This window comes from Carcharodon carcharias, chromosome 3 (genome assembly GCF_017639515.1).
Source record: "Carcharodon carcharias isolate sCarCar2 chromosome 3, sCarCar2.pri, whole genome shotgun sequence".
Taxonomy (NCBI): Eukaryota; Metazoa; Chordata; class Chondrichthyes; order Lamniformes; family Lamnidae; genus Carcharodon; species Carcharodon carcharias.
The window spans coordinates 170,128,342-170,151,290 of NC_054469.1; the positions used below are offsets into that span (position 1 = coordinate 170,128,342).

Sequence of the window (22,949 nt, forward strand, 5' to 3'; positions counted from 1 at the left end):
CAAAAACAGAATTACCTGGAAAAACTCAGCAGGTCTGGTAGCATCGGCGGAGAGGAAAAGCGTTGACGTTTCGAGTCCTCATGACCCTTCGACAGAACTAGGTGAATCCTGTCGAAGGGTCATGAGGACTCGAAACGTCAACTCTTCTCCGCCGATGCTGCCAGACCTGCTGAGTTTTTCCAGGTAATTCTGTTTTTGATCTGCTTTTCTCGTTTTGCCTTGTGGTAAATGTCTTCCGCTTAATGTTCATTGTATTTTTTATTTGCTCCAAGATATTTTTGAGGTGATTTATGTTGTTTATTTCTTAATGGAAAGGAATGGGCAACACTTATCCATTGTGTTTTTAATAATTGATGAATGTGATTGATGTGTAGTTCATTGCTTTGTACACAAACATAAAGTTGAGTATTCAAAATATTTCCATCAAACTCTCCCTTCTTTATCCAAGCCTGAAGCATGATAATTAATATACAATAACATTTTCCATACTCTTATTTTTGAACCTGTTCCTGGTAGAGCTCTTGGTGTTCCTGTTACTGACTACACATTTGAAGATTGTCAGCTTGTAATGTCTGACAGCCAGCTGAAGCTTCCTGTGGATACCTGTCTACTAGAATTTGCAAAGCTTGTCAGAAAACTCAAGTGGGTTCTGTTTTATTTTTCTTTATAATAGCTACTTTAAAAGAAGGAAAACAATCTTATTGTTGTCTAATTTTAATCTTATTGCCTGATGGTCTAACCCTTGGTTGTTTAACACATGACATGTTTTAGTCCATTCATGTGGAATGTGTTAAATTTATTGACAAATGTTCAACTAGTAATTTGAGCTGAAGGATAGTAAACTTGGAATCCTCTTTTTCAAAATGTTTGAGGGATGGGGCTGGTGGCTTTTGAAATTGTCTAGGTTTCTCTGTAAACTCATTAACATACGCCTAAATGTAAAGTTTCTTGTGAATCAGTGGGATTATGGGAAATGAGCAACTTTTTAAAATTGATTTCAGCAGCCACAGGGCAGCCCAGTGACTTCAGTTGACTGCTGATCTTCACTTAACTAATTAATATTTCTGTAGCCACAGATCTCTGGCATCAAGTGACTGCTGGTCAAGAGATTTATAATGCTGGGTTCATGTAACTACATGTGCTTTTTTTGTGCCTGTGAATGTCGGTGTAATGTAACAAAGCACCCCAAACAAGTACAATTAGTGGAAACTCTCCATTCTGAACTGTAGAGGCTTTGTGGGTGGTGATTGGTGTGAGTGAGTGGGCTTAAAAGATTGCAGAGACTTGGGTAGAATACAGGTATGGGCACACTAACTTGTGCTTCAACTTCAGTGCCTTTTCTGTGCTATTTGATTTGATTCCACCCTTATTAAGCTTTTATGTGGGAAGAAATTATGCGGAAATTCAACACTGCAATGTTTTGAAATTATCTCAGCAGTAAACTAGTTACTTTGTGAAAGCTTACCTTTTTAAAAATTCCATTAACCGCATGTCTTGTAGAGAATCTTTCAGAGTTTTACAAAATTCAGTAAAGAAGCTAAGGATTTCAGTTTTAGTTCAATTTCGGCAGTGAATGGGTTGACCCCTAAAGCATCTGCTTGAATACCAAGGTGATGGAGTCAAGGCAAATGACATGTATTTGTGTCAAAACATATCTTGTGCAAAACTTGACATTGCAGTAACGCTAGACAGTCTGCTTTCTTAGAGTGGAGTTGATTCATGTGTTTGAATGTTTGATATAATTTGTTTCGGCTGCAAACATCCATTTCCAACCAGTTAGTTTTAAACTTGAGTTGTGCAATGATACTTTGTGGAGGAAATGGATAAAAGCAATAATTTAATTTAGCTGCGTGAATATGGCATACAGTGAATTACAGTTTGAAGCAAGGCAAGTAAACTAAGGTATATTAATTTTGTACAATGAATGCTGCTTATTAGCGTCTCCACGCAAGCTAAAGGTATTATTCTCCACTGTAGTGAAAAGTGTCATTTGTGACTTTAAAATAACTAATTTCTGTGTAGGATTTATCAAGCATGTGTCATTGTTTTTGATATATTGAAGAACTGCACTAAAGCTCCTGTGCTGCTTGCGAATAATAGTTCTGCAACCCATCCTCCTTATACAATACAAATGCAGCTTTTATTTCCCTGGAAATTATCTTTGTTTCACAGAAAATGACAGAATCTGCTATGGCAGTGATCACTAGATAATACAATGACATTCAGCCCATTTTAGTTAATCCATCAAGAAAGGCCTTGTAATCCCTGTATTGAGGTATCCAGTTGTTGAATCATTCCACTTTTTATGACTCCATCATCCTGTCTGGAAGTCCAAAACATGCTGTGAAAATGGATGTTTTTTAAAAATATTTTTGGAGAATATTGTGTTATTCTGTGAAGAAGGCTGTGTGTTGATGATTTAAATAAGCTGGGGAAAAATTACTAGAAGATAGGTTGTCTGGGAGGCTTAAGACATGAAAGGATAGAGGCATTAGGTCTCAGGTACAAGTTGGATCTAACATTTGCCTTTTTAGATAAGTTGAGAGTTAGTTTGAATATCAGAGGGAAGACAGAGGTACCAAGACACATGTTTGCATCTTGTAGGATCTTGTAGGTAAACAGTAAAGGGCATATTACATTTTATTGACCCAAAAGCAGAGACAAAATAGAAACATGAAAGATTTTATATTTGGAAGGATTTGAGTTTCAGGGAAGCATGAAAGCAATGGAAACTGAGATGAAAGGTGGACAAAGGTATTTTAGAGTTACTGTGGAAAGCTTGGGGGTAGCTGTGGGCTATTGGCTTTATGAGGAAGATCTAATGGATCTCTAGACTAGGAGAGGATGCAGTTTGAATCTGACATCCAGTCAAGCCTGATAAGTCTTGGGTTTCAAAAAGCAGCTTTAGTCTGAAGCCATGAATTTCCATAACAGTGGGAGAGAGTTTGAGGTCATGTGGTGTGTTTTTGTTAAAGCTACAGCAATTTGCTTTGGTTAATATTGCTGATTTTTTAAATCTAAACATCTATAAGGGAGTGTTGCCTGGAAGGTGTTTACTTGTGGCTCTTACCAATAGAGTGACTTTTTGGAGCAATGTTTTGTAAGACTAATTTTAACCGTGCAACTGTAATCTTGTGTGCTTAAGTTTTCGTTTATTTTTGTTAATAAAACTTCTTTTAATTTTTAAAATTCTGGAAGTGTTACTGGGCTAGTGGCTGAGATCAATACGTCATCATCTCGTTTTCAGAATATAAAGAAAAGGGTATGACCCATAAGCCAAGTTTCCCTCTGGGATTTGGTTTACGCCACAATTAACATCTGCTATGGTCATAAATTTGGGGCTTGACTGGGATTATTAAAATTTCTTGATGGGTTGGAGTTTGTGAACCCAAGGGATTTGAGTACGAGAAGAACGCTGGACTCAGGAATTTTGCGTTGAGGGATTTTAAAGTGGTTGGACTGCAAAATGGCTTTGACAATTGCTAAGACTTTTCTGAGAGTGACTGTGGAGCATTTGAAATCTCTGATTAAAACTCAGTTGAGAGAGTTAGCAGATGAAGTGCAGGTAGAGAGAAAAGCAGAATTTCGTAAGGCTGATATGGTTAAAACACTTGACCAGCATTTAAAGTTGGAGGAAGGGATATCTGAACCTAGTGTATCACAGCTAGACATAGCAAGACTTCAGTTGCCAGTGAAGCAAGTTGATAGAGAAGGGCAAAAGCTTGAATTGGAAGGAAGAGAAATGACAACACTTAAAAAGGACAGATTAAACAAAATAGAAATTACAAAGCTTCAATAGGAAGAAGAGCAGGAAGAAAAAAGATTACAAGGGAAAGAAATGTGAAAGCTTGAACTTCAACTTTAGAGAGAAAAGATAGCAAGTGAGGAAAGAGAGAAGGAAAGCGATAGAGCTTCAGAGAGAGAAAGAAGCCAAGTAGCATGAATTGTCAGAATGTAGTGGGCAGGCGCCACAGAATTCTCTCATTCTTTCTGCATGCCCTCAGCACCTTTAAGGAGGGGCTGGCCCCCACCTTTTCATCTGTGACCACTGATGCTGTACTCCAGCTCCTGAAAGGCACAAGCGCTGAAGGCTGACAAAGCATCAGATGCTCCTGAAGTTTCTTGCCTGCGTCTCTGATATGACCCTGACCATTGAGGGCAAGCGAGCTGTCCTCGGCCAGACAGGAGTCAGACATTCTCAGAGGCTGTGTGAAGATGTATGGAGTGTCCTCACTGCATGTCGTCATCATCTTCCACGAGTCTAGCAGCTATGAGGGCCTCCCGAGCACCTGCCTCGTCTGGCCAGTGCAAGGGCCTTATCCCTGTCATCTTCGCCTCCAAGGACGACCTCACCCTTATCGCCATCAGTGGTGCCCCCCTGCCGGAAGAGGAGGTGTGCAGCTCCTCCATCTCCACCTCAGCCAGCTTGTCTCCCCATTGGAGCACCAAGTTTGTAAAGGGTGTAGCAGACGACGTCGATGAGTGACGATGTTCCGTGGTAGCCCTTGTTTCTGAGGAGCTATCCCTGCAGCTTCTATGGACCATGAATACGTCCGGGATCTGTGACTGTGAACGTAGTCGTTGTGCACACTCCCTGGAAACCATGCACATAGCTGCAGGATGGGTTTCTGGCGATCGTATACCAGCTGCAATTTCAGCGAGTGGAATCCCTTGCGATTGATGTATTCCACCATGCAGTGACAGAGACCCGACTGCCACATGGGTGTAGTCGATCGCACCCTGCACCTGTGGGAATCCCAAGATCCGTGCGAATCCAATGGCCTTGCATCCTGGCTGTCCCGGTCCCAGACGAAATGCGCAAAGTTGTGTGCCCTCGAGACAATGGCATGCATGATCTCATGGATGCATTTATGGGAGTGGCTTGTGAGATCCCACAGAGGTCACCTGTGGAGCCCTGAAAGGAGCCACTAGCATAGAAATTGAGCACCCGTGGTCTCTTTCACAGCCACTGCTACTGGATGCCCCCCATGTCCCCTTGGTGCCAAGCCGAACAGTAAGTGTCAGATGTGAGCCACCAGGCCCCTAGACGTGCATAGTCACGGCGACACTAGTTCTCAGTCATCTGCAGAAATGACAGGTGGCATTTATAGACCCTGGGTATCGCTATGCGCCGACCAGCCGTGGCTTGCTGTTGCTCCTGGGCAGCGTTTGCAGGAGCCCCTGCTGCCCCTTCCTGAGGTTGCTGCTCCTGCCTTTGCGCGGCCAGGCACCTCAGTCACTTTCTCCTCAATCGTTTTCACTCTCTGTAGGCCACCAGGCTCCATGCTCCTGATGTGGTCCTCCTGCGGCATGAAAGAGGGAGAGGCATGGTTAGCATAGGTGAACTTAGCAGCTTTCCTGGCCCTTGTAATGGCCCCTTAATGCTTCCTGGAGAGTGCTGGCCACCCCTCGATTGGCCACAGATGAGTGTGTTGCATGGCTGCCCTGTCAACCTGCAACATGAGGGGAGACAGCTCATAACCGGGTTGCTGAGATTGCAAGGGGCTGTGAGCACCTCTAGCAGTGACTGCTACATGGCCAGTGTTGTTGAGGAGATTGTACAACGTGTACAGTCCAACTGCTCCACGGTCCAGTAAAGTGGTCGCGGACTCGCAGTCTGTGCTGGTGGGGGTGCGGGGGATAGAGGGGTGTTGGGGGTAAGGTCTGTAGCGCTTGGTGGCATTTTGGAGCCCCTGCGTCACTTATGTGGGCGGGCAGGCTAGGAGCCCAACCCCAATCATATCACTGTGGCTGCGCATGAACTGTCTCAGTTGCAGGGTAATAGTCAGTTTATACCGGTGTCCCTATTGCATGGCCACTTACCTCGCCTACCCTGCCCCCCACCCCGATTGCTTGTGCGTGGGATCCAACACTAGGACAGCATTTGCCTCCCCACCCTCCCTGACAGCAGCAACAGTTGCCCTCCCCCCACCCACACCCCCAAAAAAAAGGGACCCCTGAGGCAAGGTGGCACTTCACCCCGGCGCCCCTGAAGCCTGAAAAGCAACAGGTGACCCTGGTGAGCTGTGAAAGACAATGCTGTTCATTCACCTCAGTTCCTCCAAAGTGAAGCCGGCCAAGTACACGTCGCCTGTATGCCATTGTGAAACATGTCAACGTGCTTTCCCACCGACGTGGACGAACAATCTGGCTTGGGTCCAAGATCCTGGTGGAATGGCCTTTTAACGTTATGCTAATGTATTACAATGTGCTCCCTGATGACCTTTGATGGGAAATGCAGCCCACCAAGCGGAAGTTTGTGACGTGCCTTCCAGCCATTGTGAAATCGATCGTGCCATGTTGTCTGCACACACCACCTATCACACTCGCTACCAGCAAGCATGAAAAATTCTGCCCTAAAAGTGGGAATCAGTATTTACTGACAATCATGGACGTGTCCACGAGATTTCTAGAAGTAATACCTTTAAGGAAAATTGCAGCAAAGGTGATTGTAGAGGAGTTAACCAAATTATTTACAACTTATGGATTACCAAAGGAAGTACCGTTGGATCAGAGTTCGAAATTTATGTCACAGCAGTTTAAAGTAGTAATGAACCTCCTACGAATAAAGCAATTCAGCTCGTCAGCTTATCACCCTAAATCACAAGACGCCTTAGTCTTAACTATGATTAGAGCATATAGTCAAGATTATTCACGTCCATCAAGGGGTTCCATTCTCCTTGTTTGCTATTAGGGACGCCCCTAATGAGTCAACAGGGTTCAGTCCTTTCAAGTTAATTAATGGTCATGAAGTAAGGGGACCACTCAAATTGATTCAGAGAAATTAGTGAATCAGAGTTCTGAAACTACTCTCCTGGATTATATCGGAGAAGGATTAATTAAGGCATGTGAGCTAGCTAGGAAACATTTCAAGTTATCTCAACAAGTGATGAAAGCAAATGCAGATAAAAGAGCGAAGACTTGTAGTTTTGTGGCTGGAGAAAAACTGTTAGCGTCGTTGCCAGTGTCAGGCGAACCATTGAAGGCAAGGTTTAGTGGATCTTAGCAGATCAAAAAGTGAGGTAAAACTATGTACTGAATACCCCAGATAGAAGAGAGTCAGCAAGTGTGCCATGTAAATATGCTCAAAAAAAGTACCTTGACGGAGAGGATAAACATGAGGTAGCTGTAAGTAAGGAAACGGGGGCCAAAAGTCAGGATTCTGAAATTGGCCTTCCTCTGATTAAATTGGACAATGAGGAAGTACTTAAGATTTAGCTATACTGGATGTTGATGTGGGAAGTTCACAATCAATAAGACAACACCCATATAGATCAAATCCAGTGAAATTAGCTCAAGTGCAGAAGGAAATTGAATTTATGCTTCAAAATGACATCATAAAGCCCAGTCACAGCAATTGGAGTTCACCCATTGTAATGGTGCCAAAACTAGATGGATCACAGACTATGTATCAATTACCAAAAAGTGAAGGCAGATTCATATCCTATTCCACGATTGGAGGATTGAATCGAGAAAGTGGGACAGTCAATGCTTATCACAAAAATTGACTAGCCGTGAGGATATTGGTGAATACCCTTAACGGAAAGAGCAAAAGAGCTATCAGCTTTTGTGACAACAGGTGGTCTATATCAATGCAAAGTAATGCCCTTTGGTATGAAAAATGCACCAGCAACTTTTCGGAGACTAACCAACAGTGATTGAGGGACTGAGCAATTGTGCTGTTTATATTGATAACTTAGTTCTATTCGGTCAATTGTGGAAGGAACATTTACAATGTTTAAAGGAACTGTTTGATCAACTGCAGGAAGGCAGTTTTCTTGTAAATTTGACTAAAATTGAATTTGCAAAAGTGCAAGTTACATATTTAGGCCACACGGTTGGACATGGTCAAGTGGCCCCATGAGATGCAGAAGTAAAAGCTATTGTGAAATTCCCAGTGCCTACAACAAAACAGGAAGTATCGTGATTTCTGGGCGAGTGGATTTTATCAGAAACTCCGTGCCAAATTTCAGCTGTGTATTTGGTCTGTTGACTAGATTATCAAAAAAGAACAGAAAATTCCAATGGACCCATGATTGTCAGAATGCATTCAATAGCTAAAAAGCTGTACTATCAGCACCTGATATACAAAGCAGTTTAAGTTGACTACTGATGTCAGTGATGCAGGTGCTGTGTTGCTACAAGATGAACTGGGAATTGAGAAGCCAGTAGGATATGTGTATCGGAATTTGAATGTATGCCAGAAGAAATATTCAAGTATAGAGCATGTTTGGTCTTAGCTTTGCAGCATTTTATTGCAATTCATATTGCAAGCAATTCTTCAGAGACAGTTATACGTACTGACCACAATCTTTTGACATTTCTGGAAAAGTTTTGAAACAAGAACACTAGACTGTTTCGGTGGAGTTTATTATTGCAATCATTCAATTTACAAATTATACATGTGGCTGGACAAGAGAATTTAATTATAGATGCGTTGTGATGAGTTTAAAATTCAAAAGCACTTCGATTTTGACAACTGGAGAATGAACTGGAACGAACTCTTTTTTTTCACGAAAGACTTGCATATGTTTTGATGTTTGATGCATGTACACTAGTGTAATTGTTTGTATAGATAAATGTAAGGAATATGAAATGGGATGAAAAATGAAACCATCTTTTTGAAATTATGGGTTTTTTTTAAACAAGGGGGAGGTGTGAGAATGGATGTTTTTTAAATGTTTTGGAGTAATACTGTGTTATTCTGTGAAGAAGGCTGTGTGTGTGTTTAAATTATTTAATTAAGCTGGGTAAAGGTTACCAGAAGATAGGTTGTCTAGGAAGTTTAAGACATGAAAAGATAGAGGCGTTTGGTTTGAGGTACAAGTGAATATGTTGGATCTAACATTTGTATTTTTAGATAATTTGAGAGTTAGCTTGAATATCAAAAGGAAGTCAGGGGTGGAAAGAAACATGTTTGCATCTTGCAGGAGTTTCATTGGTAAACAGAAGAGGGTATATTGCAGTTGATGGACCCGAAAGCAGAGAAAAAATAGAAACATGAAAGATTATATATTTGAAAGGATTTGAGTTTCGAAGATGTGTGAGATGAATGGAAGCGGAGATGGAAGGGGAATAAAGGTATTTTAGAACAACTGTGGAAAGCTTAGGGACAGTTGCTGGTAGCAGTTGGCTGTTAGCTGTAGCTGTGGACTATTGGCTGTTTGTGGAAGATCTGGAAACAGCTCTGGACTCGGAGAAGATGCAATTTGAATCAGCCATCCAGTCAAGCCTGATATAAGTCTTGGGCTGCAAAAAGTAGTCTTGTCCTGAAGCCTTGGATTTCCATAGCAGAGTGGGAGAGAGTTTAAGAGGTCATGTGGTTTGCCTTAATTAAAGTTACAGCAGTTTGCTTTGGGTAATATTACTGAATTTTTATAGTTAAAACATCTAAAAGGGAGTGTTGCCTGGAAGGTGTTTACTTATGGCTCTGACTAAGTACAGTATCTTTTGGGGGGAATGTTTTGTAAGACTAATGTTAACTGTGCAACTGTAATCTTGTGTGCTTAAATTTTCTTTTATTCTTGTTAACAAAAATTTTACTTTTAACTTTTAAAATCATAAAAGTGTTACTGGACTTCTTGCTGCTGAGATCGGTACATTGTCATCTTGTTTTCAGAATACAAAAACAAGGGTATGGCCTGTGAGCTAAGCTTCCCTCTGGGAATTGGTTTGTACAGCAATTAACATCTGCTGTGGTCATAACAATGCATTCATTATTTCTCCTAATGTTGATCAAGATTTGCCTTTTATAATTTGCGTAAATGGCCCTGACCCCTAGTTTGTTTTGCGTTCATTTTCCAGATTTACCCTTGGCATGCAGAATGTTTTTTCCAAAATATTTAATATTCCCTGTGCTTCTATAAATTGATATCTGTCACCTCCTTTCAAGGTTGAAGAAAAAGCAAAAGTCTTAACTTTTAACTGGCAACATTGGGAAATGAAAGCATCACATGAAGAATTCACTCAACGGCAGTACTACTTTAGATTGTTGTTTAAATTCTTTAGCAGGGTGTTGTGCCCTCTCATGGTTATTGCTGATGTTCTCAAAACATAAAAAAAATTCTATTTCTATTACGATTGTGATGTTTGCATAGACATAATATGTTGAAGAACTTGTATAAAATGATTTTTAAAAGTTGCTGAGGTCTGACTTGGTTTGCGTCTGTGGGGTTATTTGCTGCTCCTCAGCAGGAAATTTTAAACTACACTAAGCTACCTCTGATCCAGCTGGTTCCCATCCTATTATAGATTTTGCTCCTTTCTCTACATATCCTCCAGAACTTCTGCCACCTTTTGTTGGACTGTGTTGAAATGGCTTCTCCAGCGGCTCCCAATTTTTGTGCTGCTCACTCTCTACAGAGGGATAAGAGCAACAGACACATAGGAACACCACCACATGGAAGTTCCCCTCCAAGCCACTCACCACACTGACTTGGAAATATATCGCTATTCCTTCACTCGCTGGGTCAAAATCCTGGAACTCCCTAACAGCACTGTGAGGGTACCTACACCACATAGACTGCAGCAGTTGAAGAAGGCAGCTCACTACCACCTTCTCAAGGGCAATTAGGGATGGGCAATAAATGCTGGCTTACACAGTGATGCCTGTATCCTATGAACGAATAAAAAATATTCGTCCTCAGCTGCCTGTTTGCACTGATCAACTTTCAACAATGCACCCACTTTGCCTCATGAATAGCTTCAGTACCCTCTCCACACTTGGACATTTGTCCATTTGCACTCCAAAATGATTCCACTTGGCCTACAAATCAACCATGCCACCTTTTATTTCTCACCTGTCAGAACCTTTGCCCCATGCTCTATCTAACCATCCCATCATGATCCCTTCAGCTTCCTACTTACCTGGGTGATGTCCCAGACTTGAACCCGAAGCCCTATATAAGCCACAGCTATCCTTTCTGCCTCTTCTCCAGATTCTCTGAAGGACCTGTCAAGACATTCTTCATTGTCGTCTTAGAGGCGACAACACCAACTGCCACATCCCGTCTCATCGACTTCCCTCTAGGTGTGCTTGGGATAATTTGGCAACTTCCTTTGTCTTGCTCAAGCCACCCACCATTGGCCCTTCAAACTCTGCCAATAAATACTTACTGATCCTCTGTATAAAATCAAATTTAATTCGAAACTTTTTAGAGACCTACATGAGGCAAAATAGCATATGCATTCCGTAGTGACCTCACCCCACACACACAATTATGAATGTAACTTACTTTTGATAAGCTGATGCTGTTAGCATTTTTTATTTAAGGTATGTCACTGTCTCAGAATTTTGAAATTAACACTGCGGTGATTATAATGTTTGTTTTTATTTACAATTTCAGTTTAAAACCTGATAGAGTTGAAAAGGAACTGGATGGACTTGCAGAAAGTGCCAAAAATGTGAAAGGAAAACGGATAACTCTGGAGACGTTTGCTGATTATTTGAAGTTGCCAATTTGTGATGCATTAACAGATATGTTTTTACTTTTTGATGAGGTAAGCTATATTGGCAATCAATGTTATCCTAAATGTATGAAGTTTGCTAAGTTTGTGAATTCGAATTAATACTGGAAGAGACTGAATGTGCTTTTATCTATATAAATTTGTGCCACTAATATACTGTACCAGCATATTACCAGTTATTGAATGTATTGTGATTTTATAGAAAAACATATTTATCTTTCCTTATATTTACATGCCCCCATACTCTCCACTAACCCAGGCACTGCTTCATGACCTCAAACAGAGGGCCAAGTTGGCATCCTGCTCCATTCCTTGAATGATATTGGTCCCAACTACTCAACAGGAAATGTGTGCCCTTGGAAAAAGGTGGTGGCAACCTGGTGAAAGCAGCTGACAGTTACTGTCACTGGCTATGTCTGACTTCCGTTACGTATTAACTGTGATTGTCCTAACAACTTGATTTGTTTTGTATTTGTTTTGCTGCTCAGCTTGGCACTGTGAAACCGTCACTCGCAGTCATTGCCATGCAAGTGGAATAACGTCTGCCGATGTGATTGCTGACATCTTGGTGGGTGTGACCTAAAGGCTGTTAATCTTACTGTCATGTTCATGCAGTGGCGTAGAAGGCTGCATGCCAGTGTGAGCAACAGCCAGCATAACTGGCAACATTCGCCTTGCATGACATCCTGAAGGTTGTGCTTCTAAGGAATCATCCACCATTACAGTTAATCAGGCTTTTGTATATCATATTTATGCCATTGGGTTTGATGTAACAATCTACCTTGAAAATTTGGGACTTCTACAAATTAAACTATATGCACTTTCTCTCAGACATGTAGCTGAGAGTACAGGTGACAGAACACAGCATTCTGATCTGCCTGATGCCCTTCTACTAATCTTCTGTTTTTGCCTTGAAAATGCTTCCCATACATGCATTCCAATTGGAGCACACTTTTGTTGCATTAAAGGAGCTGTAACAGGGAAAAAAAAGCAAAGGAATTACCACAAAGTTTCATGAACACCTAAGTGGAAGCAGAATAAAATCAATGCAAAATTGAGATTTAAAATGGTTCATTTAAAGGGAAATGTAGAAATCAGCTTCCACCTGCGCCTTATACTTTGACATCTCTGGCTGTCCCTGAAATCAGTGTGTTTTGCATTTAGCACTGTAGCAGCATGATGGCAAAAAAAAAATGAAGGCATTTTCTGTGTTCTTTTGCTTTTGTAATGCCTCACCCTATTAGGAAGGTTGCTTTCTCTGCATCCCACCCCAGATGAAGTTCAAATGGGCAGAGAACTGTTATCAGACTTCCATCCCCATTGCCCACACATTACACCCACAAACGGCCACACACTGTTGAAATAGACATGAAAACTTGCTCTTGATTGGAGGAACCTGCAGAAGATAATTTGCATTTTGGATAAGAGAACTGAGTATGTAATAGATTACATACAAATTAAATTAGCGTTACTATCTTAGAGTGCTGTATGTTGGGTGAAGGTATTCAGAAAAGAATGGGGTGGCAATATTGGTCAAAGAAACAATAATTGCCATGGTGAGAATTAATGGAGTTGAGGGGTGAAAGGCAGTCTATTTGGTTAGAATTGAGCAACCATTGAGGAATTATTACACTTCTGAGTGCATACTATAGGCCACAAATAGTGGGAAGGAGATAGAGGAGTAAAGTTGCAAGCAAATTAGAGAAAGATGCAAGTAGATATAGAGTAGTGATAAGAGATTTCAATTGTCCTACTACACACTGGGATAGTAATAGTGCAAATGGTAAAGGGGGAAGGAATTCTGAAATGTGTATGAGAGAACTTTTTTGATGTGTTTCCGGCTGAATAGGAAGGGAAGCAGTGCTGGATCTAGTTCTGAAGATCAAAATGGGGCAAGTGGAGTATTTTACAGTGGGGGAGCATTTGGGGAACAATGATCATGATATCATCAGGCTTAGAATAGTTATGGGAAAGAATATGTACAATCAGCATAAAATTACTTAACTTGGAGAAGGGCTGATGATTTGCAAAGTAATTGACATGGATGAATTGTAATCAAAAATTGGTGGGTAATGCAATGATGTAACAATGGGAGTTCTTCAAAGGCAGTCTGGTTCAGAGACAAAGCAGGTGCATCTGATAAGGGGGAAAGGAAAAGCATCCAAAACTTGAGCACTCTGGATAATTAAAGGCCTAGAAGTTAAAATGAGACAAAGGAGCCTTGTGACACTTGTAAGGTTAATAATGCATTAGAGAATCATCTTGAATATAGAACGAATATAGGTTTATAAAAAGGAAATAAGAGAGGCACAAAGTATGAGATTAGCAAAGGTAACCTGAAAATCTTTTGTAAACATATAAATGGTAAAAAGATAATCAAATGAAGGGTGGGCTGATTAGGGACCAAAATGGAGATCATCTTGATCAAATGGCTCAGGAATGAAGTACCTTGCATCTGTCTTTACCAGAAAAGAGGATGCTGGATAGAATAAAAATAGAGGCTGTACTTAAAAGATTGGCCACTCTGAAAGGAGATAAGTCACCTAGTCCAGATGGGATCTGTCCTGAATTACTGAGGAAAGTAAGGGTGGAAATTGTGGAGGCTTTGTCCATAATCTTTCAGTCCTCTTTGGATATTTGGGTGGTGTCAGATGACTAGAAGATTGCAAATGTTACACCTTGAACTTAAAAAAATAGGCTGGAGAGAGATATACCTGGTAGCGACAGGAGAGTCAGTCTAAGGTCAATGGTGGGGAAATTTTTGAGACAGCAATCTGACACAAAACTAATTAGCACCTGGGAAAGTATGGGCTAATAAATGAAAGACAGCACAGATTTGTTGAAGGCAAAGCTAACTGGATCAATTTTGTTGAAGTAAAGGAAAGAGTGGTTGATGGTAGTGCAATTGGTGATGTGTATATGGACTTTCAAAAGCCATTTGACAGATTATTACTTCTGTATTAATTTATAGATGTGATGGAAAAATAAAGCCTATGGGATTAAAGAGTGGCAGCATGGATAAAACGTTAGCTTAGGGAAAGAAAGCGGAGAATAGTAGTAAGTGTACAGTTGGTTTTCAGATTGGATGAAAGCGTGTAGTGTTCCCCATGGATCAGCATTAGGACCACTGTTCTTTTTGATATATGAACAAGATCTGGCTTAATGCAAAGAAGTGTAAAATGATCCATTTTTTATAGGAAAAATGAGATGCATTATAAACTATATGGCGCAATTTTAAAGGGGCGGTAGGAATGCAGAGCCTGAGGATGAATCTACATAACTCTTAGGTGGCAGGACAAGCTGTGAAGGCTATTTAAAAGACCTTTAGCCATCTCTCTGGACCTTCTTGCCTCTCGCAAGCTGTTCTCAGCTGGATCACTGTGTTAAATTCTGGGCACCACAATTTAAGAAGGATGCCAAGATGCCTTGGAGAGGTTGCAGAAGAAACTTATTAGAATGGTGCTAGTGATGAGGAACTTCAGCTATGTGGAGAAGCTGAGCTTGTTCTCCTTATAGCAGAGATGGGTAAGAGGAGATTTGATAGAGGGGTTGAAAAATCCATAAATGGCTTTGATAAATAAGGAGAAACTGTTTTCAGTGGCAGAGGGACCGGTAACCCAAGGACATAGATTGAAGGTAATTGGCTAAAGAATCAGAGGCACTATGAGGAAAATTATTTTTATACTGTAAGTTGTGAACTGAAAGGCATTGCCTCAAAGGATGGGGGGAGCAGGTTCAGTAACTTTGGAAAAGGAGTTGTATATATCCTTGAAGTGGAAACATTTACATGGCATTAGGAAATTGAGACAGTTTAAGTTATATTTGTATTTGTGGGTGTTAGGAATGATTTTTAGCTTAATGTTTAAGTTTGATTTGTATTTCTGTATCTGTCTGTTAAGAAAGGTCAAATTAAGTTTTAGTTTCACTTTTAAAAGTGCCTGCATTTCTGATGTGAGTTTTATGACTGTGTCAAACAAGAGGAGAGAAACTGGGCTGTAGTCTAACAACAGGAGTCCAGAGATGCAGGTTCCTCCCACAGACCACACAGACACACTAAAGAAACAGCAGTTTTGAGTTCAGTTTGAAGCCAGGACTCCAGAGAGACTGAACACTGGGAGAGGGAACTGCAGAGTGAGAGCAGATTTCCCAAAAGGTCCCAAGGCCAAAGGAGTGAGTCAGAAACACAGGAAAGTCCCATGCAGACCTTCTAGTCAAAGAAAGGACAGGAACCTGGAAAAGGTCCTGTTAATGAAGTTAAGAGTGAGGGGCAGAGAGAAAGGCTTCAGATTTAAAGAGACAAAAGCTGCAGAAAGCAGATTTAAAGTGAGAGTAGCTTGCCAAAAGGCAAAGAGGTGCAGAGAGACAGCTGAAGGTCTGTAACTCTTTGCTATGGGCATGTGAAGCAGTGGTGTTTTGTTGAGGGCTGAGTCAGTGAGATTGAATGCATGGAAGACGGCTTGAATGCACGTGGTGACCCTGAGAAGAGGAACATTGGAAGAAGAGTTCGAAGTCCTGGAGGTGAACCCTTGCGGAAGGCATCTGAGAGAAATCGTTGGTTTGGGAGAAAATTCCAAAGCAAGATTGGAAACCCTTGTGTGAAAGATGGAGTTCAGTGAGACTGATTGGCTCACGGCGTGACAAGTATCTGGGGGAAGTTGAGAGATTCAGAGCATCTGTGTGGAGTGGCATCTGTCACTTGGTTTCAGAATGTGGTGTGTCTGACCACAGGTCGTCATAGGTTTACATGGACTGTGTATTTACTGTGAACATTAAAGTATAAGATAGCTTTTGTAACTTGTGTTATCATTACAAATCTATATATATCTGTAAAGGTATAGTTGTGGGTGAAGGAGTATTGTAATATAGTTCATTTCTTGTTGAATAAATGTTTTATTCTTTTGTTAAAATTTCATCAGCTGACTCCTATGACTCTGTTCAGTAGCTACTCTCTAGGTGTCTGCTCAAACAAATAAAAGTTAGGATCTATCAAGCTGGGTTCTACCCTGGGATCAGGCTTCTCCAGTGGTAACCTGAGCTGGGGATCGTAACAAGGGCTGTGAGAAAAAAGCAGGAGGGTGAGATTAGTTATAGATAACTCTACCAAAGAATCAGCATAGGCATGATGGACTAAATGGCCTCATGTGACGTATCATTTTATGATTCTATCTTACATTTATGTTTTACATTTTCCCACCTGTTCTATAATTTCCTGTTAATTAATGAAGAACATTTCACGGGGCCAATTTTGCTGCTATATTGTAATTCGTAGAATTGTTATTGATTTCATTGGATTTTTGAAAGATTGATACAATACCCAAGTTATACAGCCAATATTTCCCAACACGTCATGCTACTAACCTTTATTGAAATGTCTAGGCAGGTTCCCACAGAGGGAAAAGACAGTAGCTAAATCACTCTGGATTTCTCTTGTACTCCTGTTAGAAGTTAGTTGGAAATGATTACCACATGGAAGAGTATTGCCTGACAACATCTCCATTGTATAGGAAGATTGATTTTTTTTTAATTACTTGTTGCCTCAAGCAAGTTCTAATTGTGTTTCATCTCCCTGAATAATCAGTTGTTCATGAAAATCCTGCCACCAGTAAGTTATTGAAAAAAATGTATACAGTATTAGAATCAAATTTCCATCGTATCTCTTTCCCATTCCTCACATGAAATCCAAATATTTATGTCCATTAACTGACTTTGGTTTTAAGGCAGTGGGCAACAATCTGAAGATCAAAGTATTCCCTCAACATCAAGTGAATTATATAAAGAATATGAGCCGATATTTATTGACTTACAAGAAAATAGTAAAATTATAATCAGCATATTGATGGCTTAATTTTGTGGTGTGGATTTCTTTTAAGAAACCATCTAAATTTAGGCATAATTTTAATTTATTCTGTGGCGATTTGGCATAGTTTCTCACTGTGCACCAAGAGTTGCTACACTCTTAAGTTAATGAGTGAGAGTGTGATAAACTGGCTGCAGTACAAATTTCATAGAAGAGAAGTTTTTTTTTAATCATAACTCTAATCAGGAAAAGTTGATGTGGAGATTAATTGTAACTAGTTAGAAATACTGGCCACTATAGTTTAAAATGCTTTGGTCATGGAGGATGCTGGGTCATATGCCACAAATTCAAATAGTGAAAAATATCAAGGCTAGTCACAGAAATGGCTGTGAATAAGCCATAGATGTTCAATATACATGTGGTGTAAAACCTTCAAATGAATCTTGAGGTAAGCATTGTTTCTGGTTATTCCAAAGATGTATGTTTCTGTGATTCTTCTGCAAGAAATCAGTATGTTTGTGTAGCACACAGCACCCTCTGCTGTCTTCATTTCAGAACATCTTTACAGTTCATTTTATCATTGTGAAACATCGCCATTAACATTATTTATAGTGTTATGTTCTACTCATCAGCTTTGTAGACTTATGTATCGAACTTAATTATTTCTGCTTTCAGAATGAAAATGGAACAATTGATATCAGAGAGTATGTGATTGCCTTGTCTGTAGTATCAAGACCATCTAAAACACATGAAACTATTAAGTTGGCATTTAGGGTAAGTATCATTGAGCAGTGAATACTTATTGGACTTGCAATCTGAATGATTGTCTATGTAATTTTATGAAGCTGATTGAAATCCTGCAGTATAATTTTATGAAACTGATTGATTGAAATTATCGGTTTTTGGCTCTTGTGCCAATGCACTTTGAAATGATTGGAGCAAAATGTGTTCAGTACAAAATTAAGCAACCTCTTGAAATTCAGTAAAATGTTTCCATTTTTGTCTGAAAAAATTAACATTTATGCTGCGACAATGAATAAATTGTAGGATAGTTTCATTTTATGAATAATTTGAGTTTAAATGCATGCTTATGTTATTGGATACAGTGTTAGTATAACAGGCATGAATAGACCATTTGATCCATCAAGCCCAACCTTCCACTGATCTTATACAATGTATTCTATCAAATTGGCCAAACTTTCAGGATATTTAACCTCACAAACTCCATTTTTAACTCTGGTTGGTTTGTCTTGCAGAGTTGACACATCCATGATTGGAGCACCACTGGAACTATCATGTGCCATGGTGTATTTGCTTATCTCTGTCTATACTTGCCATTATAACCTACAGTCCTATTCATAATCCAATAATTGCCCAAACTTTTTCAAAAAGTTAATTGATTTAAATTAACTGCTTTTGCTGATATTTGTTCCATGTTAAAATAAAAATTGCTTTCTTGGGGACACTCATTCTAATCTCTAGTCTTTCTAGCTTTTTTGGTTGTGGTTGTAATCCTGCACCATCAGTGCATGCCAAACAGACTTCCTACATCTATGTTGCCTATGCAACTCTGCATTTTATAAGCTTGGAATATGTCCCTTTCTTTGTCTCTGAGGGGTGGGGGGGGTGTGCGGTGTGGTAGGGGAGGGTTCACATGAAGAAAGATTTAGAAATTTAAAGAGAAATGACAAGACAATAGTGCAGGGCAGGTATATGAGTAATAATAACCAGAGTGTAACAGAAAGAGACAGTGTACAAACCTAAAAGCGCACCAGCAAATAGGGTCAGAGCAGGGAAAAATGGTAAAAAGACAGAATGAAAGGCTCATTATCTGAATGGACACAGCACTCATAACAACATGGATGAATTGATAGCACAAATTTGAAATAAATCGTATGATATGATAGCCTTTACAAAGACATGGCTGCAAGGAGACCAAGGCTTAGAACTGAATATTCAGCAGTGTTTGACATTTCGGAAGGCTAGGAAGAAAGTGAGAAATTATCTTGGTTTGGAAGATCAAGGTGTAGAATGATTTTGGGTGAAAATAAGAAATAGCATGAGAAAGAAGTCACTAATGGGAGTAGTTTATAGGCCTCCTAACTACCTACACTGTAGGACAGAGTCATACCATGTGTGCCCTACCTGAAGGGAGGTCCTTGACTCATTGTCTCTTGATACTTCAGGCTGAGCCAATTCCTTCACAAGTCTACCTCAGCCGGAACAGGAACCAAACCCAAGCTATTGGCATTATCCTGAACCACACACTAGCCGTTTAATCAACTGAGCGAACTGGCCTCTAGGGCAAAATATAAATCAAGAAATAATGAAAGCTTGTAGAAAAGGCACTGCTTGAATTGTGTGCAATTTTAATCTCCTTGTAGATTGGATTAATCAAATTAGCAACGGTAGCCTTGAGCATGAGTTCATATAATGAGCTCATCAAAGAATAAAAAAATGTATTCAGGAGTTTCTTAAAACAGTGTTCTGAAACCAACCAGGGAACAGGCTATTTTAGACCTGATAATGTGTAATGAGACATGATGTCATAGTAAAGGATCCTCTAGGCAAGAGTGATCATAGTATGATAAAACTTCGCATTTGGTTTGAGAGTGAGAAACTTGGGTCTGAAGCTAGTGTTTTAAAACTTAAAGGAAATTGCAAAGGTATGAAGACCAAGTTGGCTATAATGGACTGGGAAAATAGGTTAAAAGGAAAGACAGTAGTGAAACAGTGGCAAACATTTAAGGAGACGTTTCATAACTCTCAAAAAGGTGTATTCCATTGAGAAAGAATGACCATGAGAAGGATGCACCATCTGTGGCTAACTGAGGAAGCTGAGGATGTTATCAATTTGAAAGAAAAGGCTACAATACTGTGACGATTAGTGGTAGACCAAAAAAATTAGAGAAATTTTAGAAACCAGCAAAGGATAACTTTTAAAAAATGAAGAGGGAGAAATTAAAATTTGAGAGAAAACTAGCCACAATAAATATGAAAATAGACAGTAAGAGTCTCTAAAAGTATACAAAGAGAGCCTTGGTCCCTTAGAGGATGAGACTGGGGAGTTAATAATGGGAAATGAGGAAATGACAGAGGTTTTGAAGAAGTATTTTGTATCTGTCTTCATGGCAAAAGACACAAAAAGCACCCCAGTAATAGTAGACATTCAAGAGTCAAAAGAGAGAGAGGAACGTAAAACACTCACTATTGTGACTAGCAAAATAGGACTAGGAAAATTAATGGAACCAAAGGCTGACAGGTTTCCTGGACCTGATGGCCTGCATCCTAGGGTTGTAAAAGAAGTGGCTGAGGAGACAGTAGATGCATGCGTAAGAATCTTCCCAAATTCCTAGATCCTGGAATGTTCCTAATAGATTGGAAAACCATGAATGTACCACCTCAGGAAGAAACAATAGGCCAGCCAGCCTAGCATCTGTCATTGCGAAAATGCTGGAATCTATAATTAGTGAAGTAGTAGCAGGACATTTAGAAAATTATAAGCAAGTAGGGCCAACGTGATTTTGTGAAAAGGAAGTCGTGTTTGACAAATTTATTGGAGTTCTTTGAGGATATAATGAGCAAGGTGGATAAAGGGGAACCAATAGACGTAGTGTGGATTTGGATTTCCAAAAGGCAATCGATAAGATGCTACATAGAGTTACTCTACAAGATAAGAGCTTGAGGTGTTACTGGCACAGGTAGAGGACTGGCTATCCAACAGGAAACAAAGCTGTGCTGAATGGGTCATTTTCAAGTTGGTAAACTGTAACAAGCGGAGTTCCACAGGGATCAGTGCTGTTTACAATCAATATTAATGACTTGGATGAAGGGACTGTTGCCAATACAAAAATAGGTAGAAAAGCAAGTTGAGGATACAAGAGAGTCTGCAAAAGAATATGGATAGATTAAGTGAGTGGGCAAAAATTTGGCAAATGGAATGTTACATGGGAAAATGTGACTGTCTGCGGCATTATATTCCAAAGCCAGTTTTCAATCCAACTTGCTTGTTTCTCAACAATTACTTAAGTTTTAGACTTAACAGACTCTGCATGGAACTTTATCTAATGCCTTCTAAAAATCCCAGTTATGTTTACCAATATCATTCATCCAGTAATTTTGTTCCTCTTTCAAGAATTCCACTTCATTCTAACTGAATCTTTGTTGTTCCTTCAAAAACTAAGTTATTTAAAATGCTTACTGAAAGCTATTACTCCTTTTTTTCATAACTCCTTCACAAGAGACTTGCTAAAGACTAGTTTGTTTGCAAGTGGGAATTGTAGTTAAGTTATTTCAAACGGGGAAATCTATTTCTCTGCAGTTGATATGCACATTTTCAACTAATCATACTTCTAGTCTACAGAGAGTGAACACATTTTAATTAAGGACTAGTCATTATCCTTTTCTGTTGTGTCCTGTAGTTGTGTGTTTTAAACAAATTTTCCTTCCCATTTTAATTTCCTTTCCCTGGTGATTTTGTTTGTGATAGAAGCGTTCTTTCCTTAAGAGAGTAAAGAGATCCTCACTTTAAGCTGTGCTTCTTCAACAATTTAGGAAACAGTGTTATGGGTCAGTACAAGACCTTTTATTGCTGCTTTATATGTTCTTGAATCACTGCTTTAATATTCTGCCAATTTGCTGCAATGTATCCAGTTCTGTTTTTCACTTGATGCATGTGCTGCTCATTAATGCAGCTAAAATCATTCCACAGCGATTAAATTTTCCCGAACAATCTGATCATTCGTCAGTTTATTTCCTTCCATCAGACCCTGCAGCAATTTAACCGAACATCAAATAAACTTTTAATATTCAAACAAATTAATTAGATCTTTTGCTTATATTGCAATATTTAAATTTTATCAACTAAACTCATATTTTCAGTAAGCTTGCTAAGCTCCATTTATCTAGAATTCTACAACTCCAAATGTTTCAATGTTGACTTTAACAGCAGTACAATTATGTTATTCACTTCCGTTATAATTGAGGTGGTAAATAGAACTATTGAAAAGTTACAGCGCAAAAAAAAGCCATTTAGCCCATTGTGTCTGTGCCAGCCATAAAAAGCGATTAAAAAGAAGCTAGCTGCTCATTTTTGATCCCACTTTCCAGCACCTGGTCTGTAACTTTGCAGGTTACGTAAGGGCAGAATACAAACATCCATACTGAGTATGCTGCACTAGCAGGAATTCAGTCCATAATTGTGGCATTTGCTCAACTTTGAAAAGGTCACAAGATAAATACAGATGAGAGTGGCTATTTAGCCCATTTACCCTGAAAGACCCTACAGTTACCTACCTTAAGTGGTTTCTGGGTAATCATCCCAACTCTCCTAACTGGAATAAAAGCAAAATACTGCGCTGCTGGAAATAAAAAAACAGAAAATGCTGGAAAAGCTTAGCAGGTCTGACAGCATCTGTGGAGAGAGAAACAGAGTTAACATTTTGAATCCGTATGACCCTTCTTCAGAGCTAACAGAGCTCGACCAATAACACCATGTTTACATTTAAGGAAGCTTGTGTACAAATTAGCTGCCTCGTCTACCTACTTAACAATGATAACTGCACTTCAAAAGTAATTCAGTACTGTTGGGCACAGATTTGGACCAGTATGAAGAACTATGGAACGTCCTGAGGATGCAATAGGGTACTATATAAATGCACTTCCTTGCTTCCATTTCACTGATCAC

General features: G+C 39.7%; 1 protein-coding gene across 3 annotated transcripts in view; it reads left to right on the forward strand.

The window, feature by feature from the left end:
• The window catches only part of LOC121275952 (lysophosphatidylcholine acyltransferase 1-like), a 209,783-nt gene that overhangs the window by 167,402 nt on the left and 19,432 nt on the right, over nucleotides 1-22,949 (forward strand). For all 3 annotated transcript variants that reach the window (XM_041183858.1, XM_041183859.1, XM_041183860.1), the window contains exons 10-12: nucleotides 517-642; nucleotides 11,346-11,499; nucleotides 17,939-18,037. In XM_041183858.1, the coding sequence (XP_041039792.1) occupies nucleotides 517-642; nucleotides 11,346-11,499; nucleotides 17,939-18,037 (379 nt within the window). The remainder of the gene's footprint in view (nucleotides 1-516; nucleotides 643-11,345; nucleotides 11,500-17,938; nucleotides 18,038-22,949) is intronic.